At 40.8% G+C, this 26,707-nt stretch overlaps 1 protein-coding gene across 2 annotated transcripts in view; it reads left to right on the top strand.

The window, feature by feature from the left end:
* Window positions 1-26,707, top strand: part of lrch4 (leucine-rich repeats and calponin homology (CH) domain containing 4) — a 75,214-nt gene that overhangs the window by 43,053 nt on the left and 5,454 nt on the right. Inside the window, exons 3-18 of one of the 2 annotated variants that reach the window (XM_007567892.2) lie at window positions 1,614-1,743; window positions 5,293-5,398; window positions 5,974-6,226; window positions 9,268-9,364; window positions 10,180-10,291; window positions 10,597-10,694; window positions 11,029-11,075; window positions 14,647-14,790; window positions 15,051-15,119; window positions 15,301-15,355; window positions 15,427-15,490; window positions 18,535-18,636; window positions 18,724-18,821; window positions 20,178-20,315; window positions 20,410-20,487; window positions 20,724-23,677. In XM_007567892.2, coding sequence (XP_007567954.1) covers window positions 1,614-1,743; window positions 5,293-5,398; window positions 5,974-6,226; window positions 9,268-9,364; window positions 10,180-10,291; window positions 10,597-10,694; window positions 11,029-11,075; window positions 14,647-14,790; window positions 15,051-15,119; window positions 15,301-15,355; window positions 15,427-15,490; window positions 18,535-18,636; window positions 18,724-18,821; window positions 20,178-20,315; window positions 20,410-20,487; window positions 20,724-20,948 — 1,816 coding nt within the window. In that variant the 3' untranslated portion in view covers window positions 20,949-23,677. Of the gene's footprint in view, window positions 1-1,613; window positions 1,744-5,292; window positions 5,399-5,973; window positions 6,227-9,267; window positions 9,365-10,179; window positions 10,292-10,596; window positions 10,695-11,028; window positions 11,076-14,646; window positions 14,791-15,050; window positions 15,120-15,300; window positions 15,356-15,426; window positions 15,491-18,534; window positions 18,637-18,723; window positions 18,822-20,177; window positions 20,316-20,409; window positions 20,488-20,723; window positions 23,678-26,707 lie in introns of those variants that run through there. The other variant, XM_007567893.2, reaches the window with a different exon arrangement.

The following is a 26,707-nucleotide window of genomic DNA, read 5'->3' as shown; positions in this document are numbered from 1 at the left end:
TGTTCAGGGGTTCTGAGGAGGAAGATCCGCTGGATAACTCAGTCTCAGATTCAGGAGGATCAGTTTGGTTTTTGTGCTGGTTGTGGAACACTGCAGCAGCTCTACACCCTGAGCAGGGTCAGGGGGATGCATAGGAGTTCGCTCAAGCTTTATATGCTTTTGTGGACTTGGAAAAGGTGTTAGACAACTGCAGCAGCTCTACATCCTCCCGTAATACAGATGAAAAATTGTAATGTTGGTTGCAAATCAGAATGTTCTTAATGTTTGTGGACAGAATTTCCAGTCACAGGCAAGATGTTGAGGGGATCCATTTTGGTGTCCTCTTCTATATGCAGATAATGTAATTCTTTCGGTTTCATCAGACCGTGATCTCCCGCTTTCACAGAAGTGTTTCGGCAAAAGCTCTTGATTTACCGGTCAATCTATGTTCCTACCTTCATCTATGATCATGAGCTTTGGGTAGTGACTGGCTACAAGCGGCTGAAATGAGATTCCTCTGCAGGGTGTCTTGGGTTCTCCTTTAGAGAGAGGGTGAAAAGCTCAGTCATTCAGGAAAGGCTCAGAGTAGAGCCACTGCTCCTTCACGTTGAGAGGGTCCAGTTGACTTGACTCAGGCATCTAGTTAGGATGCTTCCTGATAACGTGCTTCCCGGCACGTCCCATCGGGAGAAGACCGAAAGGAAAGACCCAGAACATGCTTGGTGGACGATGTCTCTCTGCTTGCCTGGGAATGCCTTGGGGTTCCTCCAAAGGAGCTGGGAGAGGGAAATCTTTGCCTCTTTACTTGGGCTGCTACCTCAGTGACCCTGGATAAGTGGAAGAAATTGGATGGTTGATAAATTGGATGGTTGATAAAAATCTAATGTTTTGGGTCAGTTTGATCAGAAGTCATTTATGTATCTAGTAATTATGCTGTGTTTATATGCCATAGTCTATAGAGTAAAGTAGCATAAATAATCTGTATGATCTCATCCCATAATACAACAGAAAATTGTAAACTTCATCAGTTAGTTTAGGCAAAACGGTTATTCAGATGTGGAGGTAAATTAGACTTCAAAGAGACTTAATCAGATAGTTACTATATGAAAAAGAAAATTTCATCTTAAATATTCTTTAGACATGTTTCCAAATGTTTTTTGCATTTTGCTTTCTAGAATAACAGAAAACATAATTTTCTAAAAAAATTACCTTAGATTTAAATTTATTCATAGTGCTTATATATAGTTTTTTTTGTTTCTTATTTGGTATAACTTCAGTAAGTTTTCTCTTATTTCTCCACACTATCATTTTACTGTTGCTAGGATACTGGAAAACCCCTCCAGGTGCCTGTAATGCAGCATGAGTCAGAGCAAATGGACTGTATAGCAGAAAATATCCAACTTCTAATGGAGCTGCTGTTTAGTGTGAGCTCCATGATGAAACTCCTGAAGCAGCTGAGATGTTATCACATATCGCTGTGTGTTTTTATTTGATCCTTTAGCCTCTGAATGTTTGAGTCATTAGATTTTGAAATCTAATCCCTGCTCCAGGTGAGGATGTCTCTTCAGTGACATCACTCTTCGTTCATGGGTGTGTTCATGTGTTTGCGTGTGTGTGCGTGCTTCTCTCCACAGTCGGAATCTCCTGTCCAGTTTGCCCCCATCCGTGTTCCAGCTCCCCCTATTGCGAGTGCTCATCGTCAGCAACAACAAGCTGCCTTCACTGCCCTCCTCCATCTACTCGCTCACACACCTTCGGCAGCTGGTACGACACACACACACACGCACACATTTGATCCCTCAGAATCTCTGCCCCCGAATCCTATTGCTCGAGTAAATACGTGTGTGCAGATTATATGATCTGGTGGGCTGTTATTCTTGACTTCAGTGGCTTAATAAAGCCCAGTTGTAACTCAGTGAATTAGAATATCATTAAGTTGATTTATGTCTGCAATTAAATGGAACAGTCAAACTTGTGTAGATTCCTACATAGAGATGTAAAATCCAAGGTTCTGTCTCTCAGAAAACTTAAATTAAGACAAAGTGTTTTATTCCAGAGCTGGTCGTCTATTGAACAGTGTGTTCATCTTCTGTAAAGCATCTACACTCAGTGCTGCATTGGGTTTCCTTTTGCTTGAATTACTGCATTAATGCAGTACAGTATGACTGAGATCTGCTTCTGGTAAGCCCAGTGGTGGAGGCGGTAGGGCTGTAGTGATACAATAATCTCACGATACTATACACGATAATCTGCTCACGATACGATATATATTGCGATATTCAGCAAATGATACAATTCAGTACACTTTTGTGATTTTCTGAAAGATTTTAGAGGGACAGTGTGATTTTGGTGACATTTTGTGACTGTTATATAGTTGGATTGAATTAATTTAACTGAAAACTGATTAAAAGCACCAATTACACAATACCTGGCTCTGGTTGGACATGGACACAGACTTAAAGTCGACAGCTGGACAAAATGAATCAAAGAAGTGGTGAGAAAACATGTTCCTTTTAATTGAAATAGTACAAACTGTAGCTTACATGCATTTGTAAAATAAAGTGCACCAAGTACCCTGCTCTGAATAGTTGGGTACCTTTTTAACCTTGACACTTAACATCTGAAGGAATCACTCTAAGCCTGATGACCTAATTACTCTCCTGGTGAAGCAAGCAGTGAGTGAGCAAGGTGACAGTTGGATGTTACGATACTTGCGGATGAATATTGATTTTTTTCTTGGAAAGAAAATATCGATATATATCGCAAAATCGATATTACTACACAGCCCTAGGAGGCGCTAGGGTGGTCCACCACCAGCCCACTGTGTTTTTGTGTTAAGAGATGTTAAAATTTCTGGTCAACTCTTAACCACAATTTGAAAATATGACTAAGTAATTATTTGTTATTAGAAGACATTATTTACAATACTTAAACCCCAACTATAGAGTCCTAATAAAGGTAAACATGGCAAAAAAAATGTTTAAATTGTAAATTTTTTTGCACTTCAGCTAAACCCTAACTAGGAAAGCTGCCATTGGATCTTTTGGATCCACAATTAGTTGAACATGTTGGCCTAAATATGTTGTAATTTTTTGATTAACTAAAAAATTGCTGTTTATGATAACTTCAAAAATGTTGTCCTTCGTTATATTTTTCACCCATGGAGGTCTCCATTTCTTCATGATTACTGAGTTGACACGGTTTGGTTCATTCTGTACTGCAATCTACAGAGTAAACAAGGGCTGTTGTAAACGAATATTTTAGTAATCGAGTAATCTATCGATTATTCTTACGATTAATCGAGTAATCAGATTTACAAAAAAAGATATAAAAAAATATTGGTAAATCTAACATAACAGCAGTGTTACTAGTGGATATTAACATCAGTCCAATTTTTCGTATTTGAGCATCCTTAACAATAACTTTTCTGTAGTTTGGAAAATTAACCTGTAACAATAATAGCTCACTTTCTAAGTTAACCTGAAGAAAAATTATACAAAAATCTGAAATTATTTTTAATTTAATAATAAAGAGGCAGGCTCAAAAATACGCCGATAAAATGTCTATACTCCAGCTTTTCATTTATGTATTTATCTTCGGTCAATTTAATAGATGAACTCTCACCTTGCCTAAACATTTATAGTTTTTGTGTCCATGTTAGCGATGGGATTTGACACCTTCGTTTGTCACACACAGAAACACCGTCATGTTTCTGTGTGTACCGTCATGATGCGCTCTGCCACCCATTTGTTAAGACCGGCATGATATGAAATAAATTTTCCGGTTCGTCCGTAAAGCTGCACTTACGAAGAACACTGCAGCCGTCCGCAGTGTTCAGTTTATATGCTCACCTGTATAAATACACCTGCAGTGCTCTTCCCCGCCGTTCACTCTGAACAACGGCCACCAGGAAGCAGCTTCTGGAGGAGAAAAGCCGCTTTATCATATTTATCATATTGCATTTGACTGGTGTAAATTTAGACAATGCCTCACTGTGTTGCTGTTGACTGTAATTTAAAAAAATAAACGACGCATTGATTCCCACACACACACACACACACACACACACAAAAGAGGAGTGCAGTGGAAGAGCCAAACATAACTTCTGAAGGACTCACATTTGTGCTCTCAACATTTCTTTCCAGAAAACTGAGTCATTTGTATGAGCAAAATCGATGAAGGATATAACAGGTGGTTGTTAACCCAGCAAGCTAAAAACAAATGCTGTGCAGACAGTTTTATCCACAAAGTGCCTAAACCCTGGTACTGGCTAGCAAGAGAAAAACTCTGGGAGAAACATCAGACAGGCAGCGCTGGAAGCTCCTTTAAACAAAAACAAAGCTATTGCCACTGCCACTGATACCGAATGTTAAATCACGGACCCAACACTGGACCAAAGATTACAGCCCTAAATGGTGTTACTGGACTGGAATCCGGACCTCAAACAGAGCATGTCAGCTATTTACCGGATCATACAGTCCGACCAGAGGTACATGTCATTATGAAACTGAAGGCAGCAGCAGCAGCACAAACACCAGCTTCTCCGGCCAAGTTTTTCTTCTTCCTCCTTTTTTCCTCCTCATCTTCATTACCTCTTGTGTTTTCTCCATTCCCATCAATTTCAATGCGCTGTGGTTCAAATTGAAAAAGCTTAATGACATTGCTCATTCCTGGAGGGAGCTAGTGCAATCGGACCTAACGTACATCATTTATTCAGAATGCATTACAGGGTCAACAACATGATGACATCCATGTGACTGTATTTTATTAAAATTTTTTAAAAACTAAACATTACATTATTTTTACTGCATTGTTTTTACATCTAAAACTATTTTTTCCTCAAATAAAGTCTATTGTTATAACTAATTGTGGATCCCTATAAAACAAGCTAATGATGGTCACATTTAAAAGTTAAGTGCATTGAAAGAAATACCTGAAATGGACAATGATGAGTAAGAATGTTTGCATGCAAAACTAAATATTCTTAGATTTGAAAATTCAAATATTTATGGTATTAAATCCTACAGTTTTTCCTCAAAATTATCCATTTGGAAGGTGCTATTGCAGAGGGCTCATTTTGGACACTATTTTGAGTGAAAGCTGGTGTGTGTGATCGGTGCCGAGATGCAGATATTTAGAGGTGCACAACCTGGCACTGTGATGGCATGCCAGTGTACAGACAGTGCCTCAGATATAAACCTTCTAGGCTTTTTATACAGTGGGGGAAGCCCTGGGATAAAATTATTAAATATTATGATAATTATGATATAATTTGCAATATTTGGCTATTTTCTTCTTCTGTATTGTATTCAGGATGTCAGCTGTAATGAGCTGCAGAGTTTACCAGCAGAACTTGGTCAACTGGAGACTCTGAGGGACTTGAACTTGAGGAGGAACCAGCTCACCACTTTGCCTGAAGGTACACACACACGCACACAGACATACTCCAAATAGTGGACACTTTTAGTTTTGCTTGAATATACAAGTGGCTGTAGAAGGTGATAAAAGTTTGCATCTGATCCACCTGCATCCTGTTTATAGTCTTGAGTTCCTGTCTTAGAGGGAAGACAGGAAATGAGGAGTGATGGCCTGTTTCTTAGACAGGAACCTTTCTCCACAACTTGAATTGCAAGACGGTGCCCTTTTTTTTTCATTTTAATTGCTTGCAAATGATGGACTTATTGATCCAGTTCAAGCTTAATGGAGGGCTGATGGATCATGTGTAATTAAAACCTTGCAGAGATGAAAAGGAAATAGGTTTTTACAGTGAACTGAAACAACTTGCATAATGTGGCCACTTACAGACCTATGTAGTGACTGAACTGATTCAAGTGGGACAACTAATTCACTGAGTTTTCTCAGGTTTTAGATATAGTGCCAAGGCAGAACCTGATAGTAGCCTTGCATTTCAATTAATGAAGGAGATAGACGTATAAAGATCCTGAAACCACGCTGCCTGTCGTCTGACTTTTTCCTTCTCTGAATCTCATCCAGAAATATCTGAACTTCCACTCGTTCGACTTGATGTGTCCTGCAACCGAATTTCCCACGTTCCTCTGTGTTTCCGTCACCTCCGACATCTGCAAACCATCTCACTGGATAGCAATCCTTTGCAAATGCCACCGGCACAAATCTGCTCCAAAGGCAAATATCACATCTTCAAGTACCTGAACATGGAGGCTTGTAAGAGCCACGAGGAGGAGCTGGAGAAGCACCTCAACATGAGGCCGACTGGATTTAAAAGCAGGTGAGGACTACCAAACATATATATTCATGTATATTCTTACAGTATAAGTACAGTGCATTGGCTAGGTAGTCACACCTCTAGGACCTTTCCACATTATGTCCCAATACATAATGTCATTGTTTTTTTCACATCTAGAAACAGACATTTTTGTACATTTCGCTTTGCAACATGGCTCAGGCTCGGCCAGCCTGAGCTTTTCGGTCTGGCTCGGCCAGCCAGACCAAAAACTGTTAACATTAGTTAATAATCGGGGATGCTGGCTGATGTTTTTAGGAAGACTAAACCATTCCATAGCATGTTTAGGGTCACTACCCCAGTCTCAGGTTTTCTGCGTCTTCTGACAGTTTTTCTCCAAGATGCACCTGGATCTATAGCTCCATCTGTCTTCTCATCAAATCTTTCCTTGTAGAAGAAAAGCATGCCCAGTACATAATACTGCCATGACCAAGTTTCACAATGTGGATGATGCGTTCATATTGACAGTGAGGTTACTATCATGGGTTTGATTCCTGGCCCTGGGCCATTTCCTGCATGTCTTCCTCTTCTTCTATCTACCTTTCTGCCAAACTGAATAAAGACAACTAGTTGCAGAAAATCTTTTAAAAAGAATGTTGAAACATGTGGTTGTGAGAGAAAATATAAAAAAAGTAATAGAACTATGTAGGGCTGGACAATAAATCAACAACAGTATATATCTCGATAGGCACATGATCAATATCAATAGATAATATATATGGTAGAATATTCAGAATCAGAATTCCTTTTGTTGTCATTGTACAAGAAAGAAAGCACAACAAAAAATAGCAACTCTTGAAAGCAAGTCAAATAAATAAAATAATAAATATATCTCAATAAACAGAAAAATATAGTAGAAATACACAACTGGGAAAAACAAATAAACAAATAATCAAGTTTTAGATGAATTAGCTGTGTAAAGGGCAACAACAGCTCTTAGGTAGAAACTGTTTTTTAGTCCATCTGTTTTTGACTTTATTACCCTGAAACGCCTCCCTGAGGTCAGGAGTTTGAAGAGGTGGTGGCCAGGTTGTGATGCTACAGGCTCTCTGGAGACATCAAGTCCTGTAGATCTCCTCCAGAGATGGAAGAGGGCAGCCAATCAGTCTCTGGGCACTTTATGACAATCTGGAGCTGCTTCCTCTCTGTCACTGTGCAGCTGCAGAATTACAGCGAGATGCCACAGCTCAAAATCAACTCCACAGAGCAGCAATAGAAGGATACCAAGAGCTCAGTTCTCTGCTGTGCCTTCTTCAGGATAGAAGTGGAGTTAATGTTCCAAGTCAGGTCTTTACTGACAAAGCTGCCTAGGAAACTGAAATTTGGCACCATCTCCACCCTCTGTTCCTAAAGTCAACCGTCAGTTTCTTCAACTTGAAGGTGCTCAAATGGAGGTTGTTGTTGGTGTACCAGACAGTCATCCCACCTCCACTCTGTATGCAGTCTCATCTCCTCCGGAGATGAGCTCCACCACCGTGGTATCATCAGCAGTGATGATACCACAGAGGTAATGATGGTATTGTTCAGGTGGGTGGGCTATAGTCATGGATGTAGAGGGTTTAGAGTAGAGGGCTTAGCACACATCCTCGTGGAGAGCCTGTGCTGGTGCAGGGGGCTTAATACTCTCACCCTCTGGGAGTAATTTGCCAGGAAGTTCATAATCCAGCAGCAAATGTTGTGGGGTAGACCCATATTCCCCAGTTTTCTCACCTGTCTGCTCCGAATGATGATGATAAAAGCCGAGCTGAAGTCCAGGAAGAGCAAATTTGCGTAACTCATTTGCTGTTCCACGTGTGTCAATGTGGTGTGCAGAGCAGTAGCGATAGCATCCTCTGTATACCTGTTGGTTATGTATGCAAACTGGTGGGGATTGAGTGTGGTTTCGCAAAGCACTTCATGATTATGGGGGTGAGTGCCACTGCCCAATAGTCATTGAGACTGTTAATGTTGTTGTTTTTTGACAGAGGGATGATGGTGATGGACTTTAAGCAAGTTGGGATGGAGCACTGGGTGAGGGACTGATTAAAGATGCTGGTAACAACCCCACCAGCTGATCTGCACAGTCCCTCATCACTCTCCCTTTCACACTGTCAGGTCCAGTAGCTTTCTGGAGGTTCACTGTCCTCTGAGTCCTCCACACTTCCTGTACAGTGATGGTCTGGCAGTGGAGGGATGCTGGCTGCAGTAGGGGCTCTGCTGGTGAATCAGCCTCAAAATGGGTGAAGAAATGATTGAGCTCCTCTGCCAGTGAAGCATCCCCAGAGATTTCGACAGTGTTGCTGGATCTGAAGTTGTTGATGTAGTTCTTATTTAAAAATCAAACTGTCCAGTCTCCTCTCCATCTTTTCATCCTGGTTCAGCTCTAAGACTTGAAAGCAGAGAAGATGGACTGAAACCAAAAACTCTTCTCTCCAGTTAGTTTTGGCAACACATGCTAAAGCTGCAGATGCTGCACACATGTTTTCCGTGGATACAGAGCTTGACATAACTGCTCTACCTTTGCAAGAAGCCAGCTGCCTCCCGTGCTTCCAGCCTTCCGTTAACCTAGGCTAACCTCAAGAATTTCTCAGCCTAATAAACAGATCAATTGCTTTCCCTGCTTCCTTCTAACAAAGTGGTAAACAGTTCAGACTAATGGCAGTGAATTAAAAATCTGGCAAGAAATGTTGTCGGGTTTAACATCATGAGCCAAAGAAATAAGATATGGAATGTTTGTAATGTAATGTGAAATAAAATAATTAAGTTGATAAGATGGTGACATAGTGACAGATATTGAAAGAGTTCAAAAAGAATCAACAGAAGTAGAGTTGATCCAATATTTAGTTAGATGAAACCTTCTAGCTGTTTCCTGAACATTTCATGGAGCAGAAACTATAAGTGTTGGTGGAGCCAAGGAAAAGGAAGTCTGACTCTGATATGGAGAATGTGATATAGTATTCCACTATACACATCTTAGTCTTGTTATGTTGCATGCTTTTAATTGACCTTAATTGACCTTAATGTGTCATCTACATTTTCTCTTGCAGTCTGTCGGACCAGGAACTGTTCACGGGTCAGTTTGGCGGCCTGGACTCTGGTTTCAATAGTGTGGACAGCGGCAGCAAACGATGGTCTGGCAATGAGGTACGACTATTATTTATACATCATGTCTGAGCTACTGTAAGCTTCTGTATATCATAAAATTACACAAAGTTTGACAGTATCAATTTATAGATGCTTTAATTAGACAGTCATATAAAGTGAAAGATAAAAAAAGAACAATTATAAGATGTAAATATATGATACCCAAGGTCCTTCTTTAAGCTACAGTTTTCAAGCTTCTGAGCTTCCATCTCATAGAACACCTGTCCCTGCAACTCTCACACTCAGCTCCTTCAGACTAGCCTACAGCAGTTAGCAAACACCTGGTGGAACTGTGCATCTAGTGAGCTCATTGCATTACCAGCATTACAATTCTTAGTGTAATGCTGGCAAAAATGTTTAAGGGTTAACAGAGGAGCCATGTTGTGATGACCTCCTGGTGGCGGAGTTTCAGAAAGAGCTGGTGTTGTTAAAGAGACAGAGGCCCAATTTCAAGGCATTAAAAGAATTGCCTTGAAATTGGCCATTTTCAAGGCAAATCTGACTTCAAAGAAAGTCAGATTTCTTTGAAGTCATATTTGATACATGTATGATTTTTTAGAAAAACTGAATGTAACATAGCTACTTGAATGCGCTATAAAATGGCACTAAAGTAATGTTACTTTAACCTTAAGGGTTGCTTTACCAGCTTCTCACCACTAAGGTCTGGCGCTGTGCTGAAGTAATTTTAAACTATCCAAGAACTAGATCATGTTTCGATTTATGATTTGCTACCATGACAACACCACTCCAAAATCCAGTTGTTGCTAAGCTGAAACAGTGATTCTGTGACATGTCTCTGTTTCTTATGTTCTCAGTCAACAGATGACTTCTCCGAGCGTTCTCTTCAGATGGCGGAGGTCAACCAGAAGCAGAGACACCTTGAGGAGCAGTATGAAGAAGATGATGAGTCCCTGGAGGCCAACGATGGTGGGAAATCCTGGAACCTAAAGTGCTTGTTAAGCTGACTAAAGATGTGGTTTAGAAATATATTCATTTTATTTGCTCTTGTTCATATTTATTTGCATTATGAAAAAATAGCTGTGGGAGGACCAATCATTTCTCAAAATCTGTCTTGATGACATTAGGTAAAAGCACAAATGGATATGGATAAAGATAGACAATTGTATGTTTCACATTTTCAGCTGGGTATGAAAAGGCCCATCGCTGAAATCAAATGGAAAACAAGTTCAATAAGAGAGCGAAGTTTTAGACTTTGTTTTTCTTCCTCCCAGTGAATGGAGCGGCTGAGCAGGTCAGCTTCATCAGCAGCAGTGTTACGGAGGAGATCCGGATAGATCCACCTACCTTTCCCCTTGTTACCTTTCCTTCGGTACTGTCAGACACACACTGATCAGTTATTGCTGTTTTGCATGTTGGCTCTGGCAAAGAGTGGAAAAAAATAAAATTATGGAAAAATATTTGTATTTTCCTACCTTTGTCCCTATCCCACTGTCTAAATTTGTTGTTCTTCCTTGTTATCTTCCTTTAAATCCTTTCTTGGCTCCACCCTTTTTCATGTCTCTCCTTTTTCCCTCGAATTCTTCCTTCCTTGTACTCCTATTTCTCTACCTGCTTTTGTCTTTACTCTGTCTCCTCTGTCCATCCCATCTTTGGAAACTTTTCTGTCATCATGTTTGATTAGCAGAGAGTCTCTTGTTTTATAGGAGCAGGATTCATCTTCTCCATCCCAAAACCAAGACACAACATGCAGGTGAGTTTTTCAAAAACATTTCCAAATCTGTCCTAGTCCTTAGCAGTGTAGTGTTTTATATTTTAATGCTCAGCAGTATCCAACATCAGCCAACATCAGCCAACTTGCCCAAATATCACAAATTTCATTTTACTGGCTGCAAACTGGATGTTCATGATGAAGTCTACTGGTGACAAGTTCCTTCCCCCGTTCACCGTTTTTCTTAGGCTCACTCAGTGGCTTTAGATAGCGGGGAAGAATCAGTTGATGATATGCCCTCTCTGGGCTTTCTTAGCTTCATGTAGGTTAATTCTTTCCGATTCTGTCTTTGCCTTTCTGGGATTTCTGGAACAGTAAGATTTAAATAAAAGTTAATATTTCACACTGAGGCCTAAAGCAGTCCTACATTGTAATCCAGTGTTTTAAGCATAACTGTCAATTTGCTTACTGGGTCAAAGGTTCCTGAATTAGCTTTTACTGAGACACTGTCTGCTATTCTGCAGTGTATAACATTTACCATTCCCACATTTCAACCTCGGCTGCTAACAGAGCCCAGTGTCAGCAATATTGACTTACCCTGAACAGACTGCAGATGGTGAGGCATGCAGAAACACAGAGGCACTGAGCAGAATTGTGTAGTCTGTTTCTAGTTTGTGGTTTTGGAGCTTTGACATGAGAAGATCTAAATATTTCTGTCCAGCCTTCCTGCTGTCAGGGGTTACTTGTCATTTTTAGGAGGCTGTATGAAGGAGCAGTCACTGTAAAGTTGGACTTTGTAACGTTTGGAGTTGACATTTTGAATCATCTGTAATTGTAAGCAGCAGTCTCTGTATGCATCCCCAAAGGAAAAGTAGGTCTTTACTTTATGTAGTCATTTCCAGAGACAGTAGGCTCCCAGAACAGGGAGGTTGACGACTCATTTGCTGTGATACATTCAGCTTTCTTGTAACCACAGTGAACTGCAGACATATCAGAACATGCTGTAGAAAACAAACTACATGATCACTGCTCAGCTGATCAAACTGAAAACTGGTTGATTACGCTGTTCGTCTTTACAGAAGACCTCAGTATTTCTGTGTCTGCTTTTACAAAACTGGGTAGCAAAATGGCTGTGAAGGGTTTGGTTGGTTTGACTCTGCATGGAGTCAAACCAACCAAACCCTTTGAGCAACCTGTTCCACTTCTTACCTCTGGTGGTGCTGTACCAAGAACCACTGAAAGGAAACAACATGAAAACCTCTGAAGAAGACACTGAACGTAACTTCTTTCTTCATCAAAAATAAACAAAAATGAAGTGGAGTCAGATTTTAGCAGTTATAGGATTTCTCTTTCGTCTTTGGCAAAAAAACCCCACAAACTGTTTCTCCTGCTGGTGCTAGACTTGTTTATTTCGGTTGCATTTACCCAGAATGCTCTGTGCTATAGTCCTATTCCTGCTTTTGGAATGGTCTCCAGGTCACATTTGAACCACCACACCTGACTGCTTCAACAATTAACCCTGAACTAATTATAAATCTATTCCACTGAGATAACTGTGGAGTCTTTAGGATGCTAAACAGTAGGCTCATTGGTTTTGTTGCCAGGAGAGGTGTAGGTTTCTGTTGGCTAACAGAGACATAAAGTGGTTGTAATTCTATTCTGTTTTAATATCCTAATTTGCCTTTAGCTCTATCTGTATCAAATCTCTTCCTTCAGCTGTATTGATGCTGAGTCTCCCCAAAAACCTGCTGGCACCTCATGAATATGTGACACACAACCAGGCTTTTAATGTTCTAAAAGTTTATGAATTGGCTGCAGAGCTTACAACAGTCAGAGTGGGTCACCAGGGAGGGCAAGCCATGTATCCTGCAGCCTGAGCTAACGGATGTTCCACATTTTGGCCTCCAACACTTCCTCTGGGACTTCTAAAAATAGGATACTGGAGTCTAGAACAGGGTTCCAAGCATTTCTGAGCTGTCTCTGGCTGTGAAACAAGACTGGAGTTTTTGAAGGGTAAACGGCAAGATGGCTGGTCTCCGAGATCATCACAACTAATAAAACGCTAAAGCTGAATCTATCAGGAGTTTGTGAGGAGAACAGACGGAGATGTGAGCTCTAAGTTGTTATAGTGACGTTAATGTCCAACATTCAGGTACACCAAAAAACTCATTGATGTCTGGTTTCATTCATGATGGTTTAAGGAAAACTATTCACTCCCCTCAAATGTTTTTTTAAATATTTTATTGCATAACTACTGACCTTAATGTATTTCATTGGGATTTTATATGTTAGACCAGCACAAAGTACACAAACTTTTGATATTTCGGTAATTTGATGGGGTGTGCATAAAACTGACGTGACACTGTCGTAAACATGACATAACACCTGCCATGAAGATGATGGAATTTTCATGAATGTTTAGAACTGTTGTAATGAAGTGTCATTCTGTAAATAATTACACTTTATTGCAAGTTTTAATGCAACTTTGCATTAGGTGTCATTATTTTCGTAATAATGCAAAGTTGACACTTTTAATGCACTTTTAAGGCAACATGTTACCAATATTTCTTACAAAAAAGAATGTGAAGTTCGATGTGGATTTGTATTGAGTTCTTTTTACTATGATTGTCCTAAATAAGTCAACATTTTTTACAGAGGCCACATTATTAGTAAACAATCTGTTTGTAATTAAACCTGAGTATGAATGTAGCTGTTGCTTTTCTGGCCTCAGAGGTTTGTTAGACAACAAACGGCATCATGCTGTGGGGATTCTTTTCTGCAGTAAGGACTGAGGAACCGCTCCGATTTGATGATGGTTGGAGCTAAATTAGGACACTCTCGGAGGAAAACCTGTTGGGGGCTGTAGAAGACCTGAGAGTGGGGGTTCACTTTCCAGCAGGACAACCTCCCCAAACTAGCAGCCAGAGATATAGTGGAATGGTTTAGATTAAAGCATATCTATGTGTTAGAAAGGCATAGTCAAAGTATAAACAAAAATTTAACTGGAAATTGGCTAAGAGTTAAAAACCAATTTTTTGACATGTTTCATGGTGGGATGCTGTGGGGGACAAGGGTTAAACGCATCCCACATAATATGGAGGTCTTAGTCCTCAATGCGGATCTTGTAGGTTCAAGTCCTAGCCTGATGACCGCATGTCTTTCTCTCATTACCAACTTTCCTGTCAATTCACTATCAAATAAAGACCACTATAGGCAATAGTGAAAAAAAGCATAACTTTCCTTTGACTATTCAATTATACACCTCTTTGTGTATGAGTCATAAAACATCAATTAAAATATACAGAAGTAACAGAATGAGGAAAAGCTCCAGGGTTTTGAAAACTTTCACCAGGTGCTGTATGTATCAACTGGTTATTACACAACAGGAATAGTAACTTCTGTTATTTTTAAATGTAATCTACATCAATAAACTGAAAAGAGCTGCAGTTAAATGGACTGATTCATTTTAAAAGCAGGTGGGAATGATAGCTGATGTTTGAAAGTTCTAAAATTTCAACCTCAGAAATGTTTTGATTAAACAGGAAACTGTGAGTGCTCCGACTGCCGTTATTCTGTTAGTTAACCTGTGTTAAACCAACGCCTTGTCTCTCAGGTCGAGTCCCTCAACGGGAGGGAACTGCTCCTCCTTGTCCCCTGAGCCCCCCTCCAGCCCCACCCTGGAGGAGAGGAGGAGGCCTGGAACCCTATTTATCTGGCAGGAGCGGGAGCGGCTCCAGCAGCAGAGGGAGAAGGCCAGGTAATTACCTTGTGCTTCATTAATAACGGAGAAAACTGGACTCAGAAATTTTTGAGGGGTTTCTGTTGTCAACATGAGTTTTGCATTGAGGAAAAGTTCTAGCAATGTTCTAACAAAAAAGAAATGAGGCCAGTGAATGTGAACATGTCCCGTCCATATTGGTGTTTCCTTCAGTCAGTAGTGCAGTTGTAGCTGCACTCTTTGTCTCTCCCGCTCTTATTCATCTCAGCACGCTCAATTCCAATCTCTATATTTTGCAGTTTGCTGAAGTCATCCGCTAAACCCGGAAGTCATGTGGCCTCTGCACCACAGACAGGAAGCAGCTCATGGTGGGTTGGTTCTGAGCAGAGCAGAAGCAGTGACCCACATCTTTTAGTTCTTCTCCTTATGCTCCACTCCCCTCCACTCATGTAGTTCCTCAGCTCTTGTCAAAATAAGACAGTAGAAAGCATGAAGGTGTGGGAAAAGCTTTTCCACTGTGAATTAATCACGGTGTATGTCTCCCTCTAGTGGTGGCTCACCAGAAAATGGAAGTGCCCACTCCGGCTTGCGTCAGCGATGTGCAGTGAGTCCCATCCCGCTAGTAAAGAGAATAGAAGGTCGCTCTGCTGCTACTGAAGTGTTTGTTTGTTTCAGAGTGCTGACCAGATGAGCACCGGGTCTCCATCAGTTCTTCTCCATCGCTCCAGCAGCAGAACAGGTACAGCTGACTCACCTGAACCACCTCAACATGTACCTGAGCAGTGCTCACAATACAAATATTTCAGCTGGAGTAATCAGAGCGTTTTATAACCTCAGTGGGAACAGGACCAACACAGTAGAGGTATTTACTTTAGCTCCAGCCACTGATCTAAGAAATTCACATTGCCTCATATTCACCTCAGCATTCTGAGGACCTTGTAGGTCTCTATACGACGTTTTAACAATATTTTTCTTCATCTCCACGTAAAACAAGAAATAGTGTCAGATGTTTTATGAAACTATAAGCATATAATTTTATTATTAGCCATTAATAACTAAATCTTATGCCATTTGCAACCTGGCCTTTTATTAACTTAGAGGTAGTAAAACTCTCCTAATCTCTTAGTTTTCATAAACTGTATGTTAAAGCTGGGTCATTGATAAATCTGCTCTTATTAAAGCTGCAGTACAGAACTTTAATAAAGAAAATGTTTTTTTTACATGTTAAAACTGTCACCATTTCGTGACAGTATCTGTCTCATAAGACAGATAATCTGTTAAAATCTCCATTTCCTGCTGGAGCTGGTATTGCCATTTGAAGAAATTCACCACTCCCAACCAAACACTACCAATCAGAGCTGGCTGCTAAATGTGCTAATGGTGGAGAAACATTAGCACATTATGTCATTTTTTTTTTCGTCATAATGCGATCTGTATCTGATTTTTTCATGACAGTCTGAACAACATAGGTCGGATTCTTTCAGGCCACTTGAGTATTTGATACGAATCTGATTCATATGTGACCTAACGTCGAGGCCGCATTCATCCGATCTGAACGTCACTGATACTNATCTGATTCATATGTGACCTAACGTCGAGGCCGCATTCATCCGATCTGAACGTCACTGATACTCAACAAATGTCATTGATACACGCAAGCAGGAAGAAAAACAACAACCAATGATGGACTGTAATGAGGATTAAGTTGTTAATATGCTGGCTCCGGTTGGACAACAACTTCAAATGTGGAAGCTATGTTCCACTGTGAGCATCCATGTTTACTTCTGCAAACACTGAGCACAAATTTTTTTATTGGCGGTTGGCAAAACACTGAGAACGCTGATGTTGTTGAGCTCTCTACTGTGCAGGACACTTTCAGATCGTTTGCCCGATCACACAGGCAAACACGAACGGCCACGGCAAAATAATTCGATTTGACAAAAAGTCGGAATTGGGTCACTTCAGGCTGCAATGTGAATGCAAACTTACTGTTGCAGGAAAACAGTTTATCCACTCTCATTGGTGACTATGCTAACTAGCCTGAGCATTTGTTGTAGGATCTGGTGACGGTGAAAAGCTGTAGCAATGAAGGAGGGTTGGGGGGTCGAAGGGTGTGAGCAGCGCCACAGAAGATTATAATTGACAGCACTAAGACCCACCTCCTGACTCTGATTGACTGTTTCTAGTTAGCACTGGGAGAGGACAAAGGAGCTAATTTTTTTTTCCAGATTATCTGTTTCATACAATGCTGTCTTGACATAATTTAAACAAATATGTAAAAAAATAAATTAAAAAATTATAAAGGTTACATACTGCTTCTTTAAAATATTTCTCCACTTCAGTTGTCAGAAAGAGGATTTAACCTGAAAAGTCAATCTTTAGATGACATATCATACAGTGCAGGGAAATAATTGTGTGATTCTGATAAACAGTTTTTATTTTCTTTCCCAACATTGTACAACTAACATGTGCATAGTTGTACACAACATCAATTGATGTTAACTAGTGAGGGAGTCCCACAATCAGAACAACCGAGGATCGATGTTGTTAAACCATACATTTTCCTGATTATTATATATAAACCCGTATCTCACCTTAATTTCATTAATGTTTAACTCTTGCTGTACTAAAAGTTATTGACATACCAAATATATTACTCAGATTTATCTGTAAAATAACCTCTGCATCATTTTCTTGTAAAATATTCAAAATAGACGAACAATAAAATAAAACGGAACAACCCCAGCAGAGATAATTCCAGCAATCACCAGCTGTTTGCACCCTTTATCCATCGCGTGATATAACATTGCAAGATACGTTCATTCCTCCTTTGACATGAGCTAAAAACATGCTAACAGCTAGCTGTGACCATTCTGCTTTAGACATTAAACTATCCATCTTGCTTTTGTCACCTTTAGCTCTTCTATTAATGAAATGGCATCTTCAGGGACCCCTTGGCCACAGAAAAACCTGGCTTAAATCCAACATGTTCTTCCAGAACATGTTGTCCACCTGGACAACAACATTTCTTTCATTTTTACTTTCTTTCTAACTTACATCTTGGTCATTGAAGCTGGTTCCTCCCAGGTACCCATCTGCTTTAAAATTTGAATTCTGAGAATAACAGAATTCTGAGATTCTGACAGAGAAAAGTTAGAATTCTGAGATTGAAGTAAGAATTCTTTTTTTTTTCAGTGACCCTAATCATCTTCTGGAGATGAAGTCTGTGTTCTGTCTGAGAACAGATACATATACCATTGATACTCCAGAGGTTTCTGTTTTTCCTTCTAGTTCTGAAGCTAAAACTGCTCAGCTGTGTGTTAACATTTACAAAAAAAAACAAAACAAAAAAAACAGATTTGAGCTCCAAGTTTAACCTGAGAGGGAATGGTCTGCATGAAATGTGGTCCACTCAGCCTGGTGGCAGCGAGGTAAATCACTGAGTGTGAAAGAAGGAATCCCAGAGTTCAGCAGTGCTGCAAGCAGTTCCCAAAGCATCAGTGTGAAGATCAGCAGACACAGAGGATGTATTGGTATTGGAGCTGTTTCTTCAGTCTGATGGCTTCCTCATGCAGTCTGTAGGATCAGCGTTTCTAAAGCTGCCTATAGAGAGCAGTTTTCAGTTGAAGTGAGCCTTCATGTTCAGGTACCTCTGGAAAATGGGGAATAATGTGGAAAAGTTCAGTGTTTTTTGTCACTCATAATGCAGCAGTGTCCTCTGATGGGGACATGTTGCCATGCTGTCCAACACATTTGGAACAATGACCTATGTGTTTGAATCAGATGTGCTGTCCTTTCCGAAGACCTCCTCTCCTCCTGGTCAGGCTCAGAAACCCAACAGTTTCCTGTTTCGCACGTCTTCTCGGAGCAACGTCAAACCCACAGGTAAACACACACACACACACGCACACCCTCCCCAGCTCTGCTCCTTCTACAACCCCATTAAACTCCTCTTGCTTTGCTTCTGGTTAGGGACCATGTTTACTCTGGGAGAGTCTGGCAGGAGTGAATCTCGCACCACTCTGCGTTCACCGAAGGAGGAGAGAAAAGACCTCACACAACTACGCAAGGTAAGCCCTGCTGCAGCCCCGCTTCCACTTCTTTGTCATGTCTTCATCTCAGACTGGTGGGTTACTGAAGATGTCTTCACAGCTGAACTTAGAAGTAAGTCATGGAGCCCATGAAAAGGACATCCCCATTCCTGATGCTAATCTGAGACAGACACCAAGTTCTAGTCTGATACTTCAATAAAGTTAAAGGTTCAATATAATGTAAAATAATGTTATGTCATTTCTCTCATCTAAAAGATACCTGGAGTGTTGCCTTGATTCTTTCATGTATGTTTGAGAAATCCCTTAGTCTCCATGGCAGCCATTCAGCTGTGCAAAACGGCTGGATGAACCTAGCCCCACCATCAAGTCGCAGCTCCTCCTCAGAGCTGCAGTTTCCAAGCTTCGGCTTCCCAGAGCGCAACTCCCCCACTCAGCTAATTGCTGCTGGCTAGTTTGAAGGTGTAAACATCTGGTGGAACTGTGCATCTGCTGAGCTCATTATAGGACCTACTTCTCAGTGGTAAAGACGTTGTTAAAGGGTTAATGTAGGATCCATGTTGTGATGACTTCTTGAAGGCGGAGTTTTAGAAAGAACAGGGTTTTTTAAAAAGGCAGAGGCCCAATTTCAAGACATTAAATAAAATAAAAAAATTTACCAAGAAATGTACCTATATATATCTATATTAATATATATATAGATATATATAGGTAAATTTAAAGTTCTATTTTTTAAAATGCAACTTGGGCAATTATGCTATTAGGCTAATGAAATGCAAAAAAGTAATTATATCTGCTAGGTAGACGACACACAGATTAGCATGTTAAAGTTCATTATTACTAACCTGCTTCTTTCAGATAAAGATAATTTAAATATCAAGTATAAAATCTAATCTCTAATTCTGTTGCAAGTAAGATCTTGCTATAAATTTCTATGGGAACCCAGCCCAGGTCAGAATCTAACAGATCTTTGTATCATCTGTAAACTAGGGCTGCTCCGATTTTTAAAAGCCGGACTTGTTGACTCTGATTTTGGCTGATCCGTTTTTGTTTTTGTTTTTTTTGTGTCGATTTTTTGTCTGAAAAGTTGCTAAATATAGCAACAAAGTCATTAAGTTGGCAACATTAAGGTGATTATACGTAACCACACATGTACAGATGTGACCTGATGTTCGTGTGTGTCAGTCAGCCTCTCACCCCAGAGCAGAAGGAGACAGTGGCTGATGTTCAGAGATTAACTCGGTTTCTAATGTCCATATTGACTGACGGCTGCTGTCTGATTTTTCGGTGCAGCCCTAGTGTTAGCTGTTAGCTGTCCTCCTCTTAGAAATCCTTGTTGCACATAAACATGGAGCCTAACTGTTTCCTGGCCCTCAGACCTTAGAGTCTCGACTGAAGACCAGTCTGCCAGAGGACCTCAGCGAGGCTCTGTCCAACGGAACCGTCCTCTGCCAGCTGGTCAATCAGATCCGGCCTCGCTCCGTGTCAATCATCCACATCCCCTCCCCTGCAGTGGTGAGTGCTGATCAGCCCGTTCCTGCCTCCTTCCTCTTAAACTCCACTGGAAGGGCTTAGAAAGGTGACGTCAAATGTTGTGTTTCCTCTCCAGCCCAAACTGAGCTCAGCCAAATCTCGACTGAACGTTGAAAACTTCATCACTGCTTGTCGCAAGCTGGGAGTCCCTGAGGTAAGGATCTGTGCTGTTTTGGGATCAGTGTTTACCTTCCTGAAGCAATCAGAGGAGAGGTTCATGTACTGACGGCGTCTGTTTGCCTGTCTACGTGTGTGTGTATCCTCAGGTGTGGACTGACTCTTAATGTTCTCATCAGTCCTCACCTGACTGCTGCTTCATCACTGTTTCCTGATGTTCTAACCATGTTTCCTCCTCTCTCTGTGTGTGTGTGTGTGTGTGTGTGTGTCCAGTCTGAAGTGTGTGTGTGCTCTGATGTGCTTCTATGTAAGCTGCCCAGTGTTCTGCGCTGTGTGACAGCCTTGCTGGCTGTGGAGGAGGAGTGCCCCACCCACCACTGGGCCCCTGCATCTTCAACTTCCTCCTCCTCTTCCTCGCTGCTGTCGCCAGACTTCCTATTGTTTTACTGCTGTGTCATGGCGCTCCTCTACGCCGCCTACTGCTGTCTGCTCACCTAGCGCAGCACCTCGGAACCCTGTAGCTGTCTCTGGAGCCATGTGAGCAGTGTGTGTGTCAAATACACACCAAGACTGTAGAGCAGAGGCCCTCAGCTGCTCTGGCTGCTCTTGCTGCAGCCATGAAGAACACTGACTGGCAGGATAGATGGGGGGACAGAGCCAAATGGAGCTGTGGTTCTGGAAAGCACGGCATGCTGGGAAAAGTGGCGAGGTGTGTCTGACACAGAGCTTGTTGGCAGCACAAAGAGAAGCTGAAACAGAGAAACCAGATCTAACAGAGTTGCAGGAAACCCTGAACGTTGTTTAGTAGATCTATCTGAACTGATCTGATCTGTACATGCGCTCTGTGTTCAGGGCGGTTTTTTAACCGCTTCAGCTCCAGCTGAAAGCTTGATTGGAGGCAGCTCACTCTCTGATGGGTTTATTTTTCAGACTATAGGATGTTTGTCCTTTCCTTCAGTGCATCAGTGATAAACATGCTGCAAACCTAGCATGTTCAATATTTCATTTTTCCTCTAACAGACAGAACGATGTGGGTCAGTTTGTTAGAGCCCTGGTGGAAATGTGTAAAAGCATCAGGATAAATGGATCTTTTATTGCAGTAGTATAAACTGACATTCTGGAGAAATCCAACTTTTATTTTGAGGATATTTGTCCATTTATTAGTTGTCACCATAACAGCAACAGACCAATCATTAGTTTCCCTGGTGTAAACATTTCCTCCCAGTCTTCTCCAGGAGTCTTTAACAGAGTACAGTTCTATAGACAGAGGGATAACTTCAGATCTCATCATTTCTCTCTCTGCTTCAGATCAGCAGAGAGTTTGTGCAAGACTTAAGAAATAAGACAATTATTTCTTAAGTGACTGACATGCTGAACCATTTCTGTCTCCATTTGGATCATTGTTCTGTGGAAATAACTCTTTTTTTTTTTTCTTCAGGTACACATTATTACACTTTTTAATTTCAAATGTTAGCTCATGATGTCATGCACTCAGTTTCCAGGCTCTGGACTACAAACAGACCCAGAACATCACAGGCCCTCGACCATGCTTAACAGCTGGAATGTGATTCATTTTATAGCAAAGTGTTTGTTCCTGAGAAACTTGGTCTCATCTGACCAAAGCCCAGTCCTGCTTAAAGTTTTTGCAGAGTTCAGCAAACCCTACATGGGTACAGTGATGGTAGGGCACCACAAACTAACTAGTGATGCCCTAACTAGACCATTACAACCTTTAGACAGCAATCTAATGGTTGTTATAGAGCTTTTGACTTGTTTCTACCTCCATTCTCATCCTGATCACTGTGTGTGGTGACCAGATAAATATGGCTCCTCAAAAGAAATGGACATCTGTGTCACATCATATGTATTCCCCAGGGAATCAGGAAGTCCTGAATTACTAACTACAAGTTCCCAGAAACTCTGGTCAACTTAAAAAGTTACATATGTTTTTTTGTTTTGGTTTTTTTTTTTTCAAAAAAGAAGCTTAGGTTGTGTTTATATCAGCAGTTACCATAACAACCATTTGTAATTAAGACCATTATTTCTTAAGTGACTGAATAAATGCACTGATTAAAGGGTTGATTTTTCTACATTTGTGTGTGAGATTATGCTGCTGCAATAAAATATGTATTAATTTGTAAGCATGTGACACATCAGGCCCAATTTATTTGTCGATTTCTAGATTATTCTGATTCTACCAGCAGTTTTAGGCTAAAGAAGTCCCAGTTTTCCATCTGATTTGATTTGTTTGAATTTTTCCAGGCAGAGAAAAAGAAGATATATTTATGACTTGCAGGTACATTTTCTGGTTGATAGATTTAAAAGTTTTTGAAAATGGTAATGTCGCTAAAGACTCCAGCCATCCTTTCTATGAAACAAATACGCAATATTAGAGTATTTATATTATTCTCCTAGATCCTAATTAATCTGCATTCTGCATCACATCATAATATACATATATGCACATGCATGAAGGTCATGACGAGATGTTTACCCAGTAGAGGTCTTACTCAGATTAATACATAGAGTTAAAGGTCTACAACAATGACATCTACTGTGATTTTCATCTCACAGTTCCAAAATCATATGCTGATTAATGCAGCTTCAAGTTGCAAAAAAACTACAACTTGAGCCATGCATCTTCAGGTGTTTCACTTGCTCTGTCTCACCTGGAAGCCTCTGTGATCTGGTCACTCTGGTTCTGGAAGTCAGCTGAACTCTTTGTGCCTCCAGAGGAGTTCCAGCATTTCTTCCTCAGTTTCCTGAACTGTGAATGTGATTTTTAACCCTTAGAAAAATGCAAGTTCAATGTTGGATGTGAAGTGTTGGTGTGTGCCACTGAATGTGCCGGGCAAAAAGTGCTCAACACTGAGATTGATTTTATGCATGCTGTTTTACATGGGAGCAGCAGATGGCTCTGTTGCTCCATCAGCTCCCCCCAGTTGGTACAGAGCTTTCCAGGAGGTTGGTTGTGTGTGTGCGTGTGTGTGCGTGCGTGCGTGTGTGTGTGTGTGTGTGTGTGTGTGTGTGTGTGTGTGTGTATGAAGTCCTTGTTGTTGGCACTTCAACAACAAGTGCCAACAACAAGACTTATACAAGTCCTGCTGACTTGTATAAGTCAGCAGGACTTATACAAGACCTGCTGACTTGTATAAATATAAACGGCTTATTAAATTATTGCGTTTATTTATATTTATTACGTTCTACTTTGGTTTGTATAGAAGCAGTAGAAGTTTTCTGAGGAAATTAGTTCAGAAATTCAAAATCACAGCAGATTAATATTAAGATTAAGTTAAGCTAACAGTGAAGCTTTGGTTTCCTCTTGGCTCCACATCTACCAAACCGCTAGACAGTCTATGCAGCTTTCAGCACACAGTCACCTATCTGGTGTCTTAGCTCATATAGAAGGTCAGGGCCTGCAGATAAACTCACATTAGAACTCATTACCATATGGAGCTTAAAGGCAACATTTACTGCAGGATTGTAGGAGTTTTGGTTAGAACAGTTTAAACTGCAACTATTACAGAAAGATGTCTGAATTATAGAATTACAGAATTCTGATTACAGAAAGATGTTTTTGTTAATGTCTGAACAAAAAAGTAAAACTAAAATGAATATTGATTCATTCTCAAAACGCATCCTTTGATCATTAGCTATAGTTTATATTGAGAACCAGGGTTAACTGGGTGAGTTTGTGAGCAGTCAGTATCTCCCACCTGCAGTAGATGAATGGTAGAAGGTATTCTAGGTTTAGGTCCCTGCTTCATGCTTCCATCACCTCCACTGGGGTCAGTGACATGTTCTCTACTGCAGTTAAGATGCTCCTCATAACCACAACTTCCCTTTATAGCTGAGAAAATAGTCATAAACAAATGGTGGCAGATGACCATTTTGCATGATCAAAATTCAACCCCTTAATAGCCAGTGATTGACATTTTCAGCCGCTTTAAACATCTACCACCATCCACTTCTGAACCTTTCATTCAACAGTCCAGATGTTGCTGTTCTGCATGCCTTCTGAACAGGCTGTCGGCCTTCAACTGGGGATTATCTCACAAACCGCAAAATCTCCCTAAGTCCACCCAGTGCTGCTAACACTGCGCTCCATTCATATTCAGTCATTTCTGTGTTCCAAGAAAAAACAAATTAACCAAGAAAACTGTGGGCCAGTCTGAGGTTCCTCCACAACCTCACCATCAAATGTTGCTGCAGAGCATTAAATTGCAAATGGAAGCTAGAAGAAGACCCTTTTTTTGCCTTTTACTGGTAGTGAGTCGCTCACATATAGTGACTAACGTATAGTTAGCCTTGTGCCTGAGCTCAACCACTTTGAGAGCAGCGTCTGGAACACAGGCATTCCCAGATCTGATTCCTGACTTTCAAAGCACATTGATGATGGTGGTGTGTTTTTCTTTGTTTTTTTTTTTGTGTTTTTTGTTTTTTAACTTGCAGCGACATCTAGAAGATTGATTTTTAGAATTGTTTTCTCATTTTTTCAGCTAGCTGGAGCAAATGTTAAATCTTTCTGCAGTTTATGAACCAAACATCAGAGAAGAAGAAAAGGCCTGTATTACTGAGAATTAGAGGAAACCCAAATGAATATTAGGAGACTGTTTCTATGTTCATCACCATTCTAATTTACAAAACATTTTTACAATATTTAATTTGTAATGCTTATTGATTGATTGATGGGCATTTAAACTGGTTTAACAGTTATATGAGCTCTGAGAAAGGTCACAACTTCCCTTCTGTTTTATTAATCTGCTGTTATGAGAATGATTTCAGTTCAAATGTATATTTTGAGTGAAAACTGGATTTGCAATAATTCCTTCACTGGCTTAGACCAAGCTATATTTCTACATTTGTTAGTGAAACAGAAACTTTGTATTTTATATTTACATAACACTCTTTTTGACTTTAAATGACTGTTTTCCTTTCTGCTGTAAAGAACTGATTAAAACTGAAACTTTGACCCTGTGCCAGTTTGTGCCAGCTTGCTGTCATGCCTTTGCTTAATCAGCGATCAGTTTGTGTGCTCAGGGTATCTGCAGTCACCTCAGCGTCCCGCTCAGCTTCCAGTCGTCTCCAGCTCCTTTTATTAGCTTTTCATAGACCTTCGTTAACAGGCCTACAGCAAGCCAATAGCTGATGCAATGACCAGAAACAAATTGGATTAGAATTTCTTTGTGTCATTTTCCTCAGACTGACATCTCCAAAGCCACAATTAAATAAATTAATGTGTTTTTTTCCCTCGTTATTTACAGCTTGGTTTAGGACAGTAGAAATGTCTGTAAAACTGTGTGCTGAGCTGGATGTGGGGGTGGGGGGACAGATACCCTGAAGTGAATCATGTCTGTTCTGTGCTTCACCTCCTTTAAAAGCTCCTGTGTGCTCTCCAAACAGTAGGCTTCTCATCTCCTCTTCCTGCTGGCCAGCGTTTGAGCAGGTGAGTGTGCTGAGCCAAGGTCAGAGGAAAGGTCGAACTCGGCCCTGAGGTATACTGCTGCTGTCTTCGCGTCAGTCTGCCTGCTTCACATGTCATTGTGTGTGTGGGGCGGGAGGGTCTGTACAGCTAACAAATACTGATTCCAGGAACACATGAAGTCTGATCATCTATACAGTACACCAGTTTAGATGAAGGCTATGACTAAACTAACTCTGGTTAATGGACATATTTGATGGAACAAACATGTCCATTATATGACGATCCTCAAAGGCTACTCTTAGAATATTTAGTCTGCAGCAAACAGGAAGTTCAGAGTGATCAGATCCTGTTTTCTCCTTCAGTGTAGTAAATCAAATGTTACAGCTCTAAGAGAAAGGGTGTGGGGGAGGGAGCAATACCCCCTCCCAGACAGTCATGTTCATATCATACAAAGACAGAGTTATCTTCAATAAAGACAAAAATGTAAAACTCAATAAATACAAAAGTATAAATTTTCTGTGGGTGCCACTTTTCTGCTGTAGCCAGAGTTGCTAACAGAAAATTGTCATGGGGGGCGCCAGGCCCCCATGAAAGGCCATAAAAGAGCATCTCTCTCTCTCTCTCTCTCTCTCTGTGTCTGTCTGTCGGTCTGTCTGTTTCGGTGACGTGCAGTCAGGTGAGGCAGAGCCTCACCTGCCTCCCCTGACCGCACGTCACCGAGAGTGAGAGAAAGAGAGAGAGATGCTCTTTTATGGCCTTTCATGGGGGCCTGGCGCCCCCCATGACAATTTTCTGTTAGCAACTCTGGCTACAGCAGAAAAGTGGCACCCAC

Source organism: Poecilia formosa, unplaced genomic scaffold (genome assembly GCF_000485575.1).
Source record: "Poecilia formosa unplaced genomic scaffold, Poecilia_formosa-5.1.2 Scaffold214, whole genome shotgun sequence".
NCBI classification, from domain to species: Eukaryota; Metazoa; Chordata; class Actinopteri; order Cyprinodontiformes; family Poeciliidae; genus Poecilia; species Poecilia formosa.
This window is presented reverse-complemented; position numbering and strand designations above follow the sequence as displayed.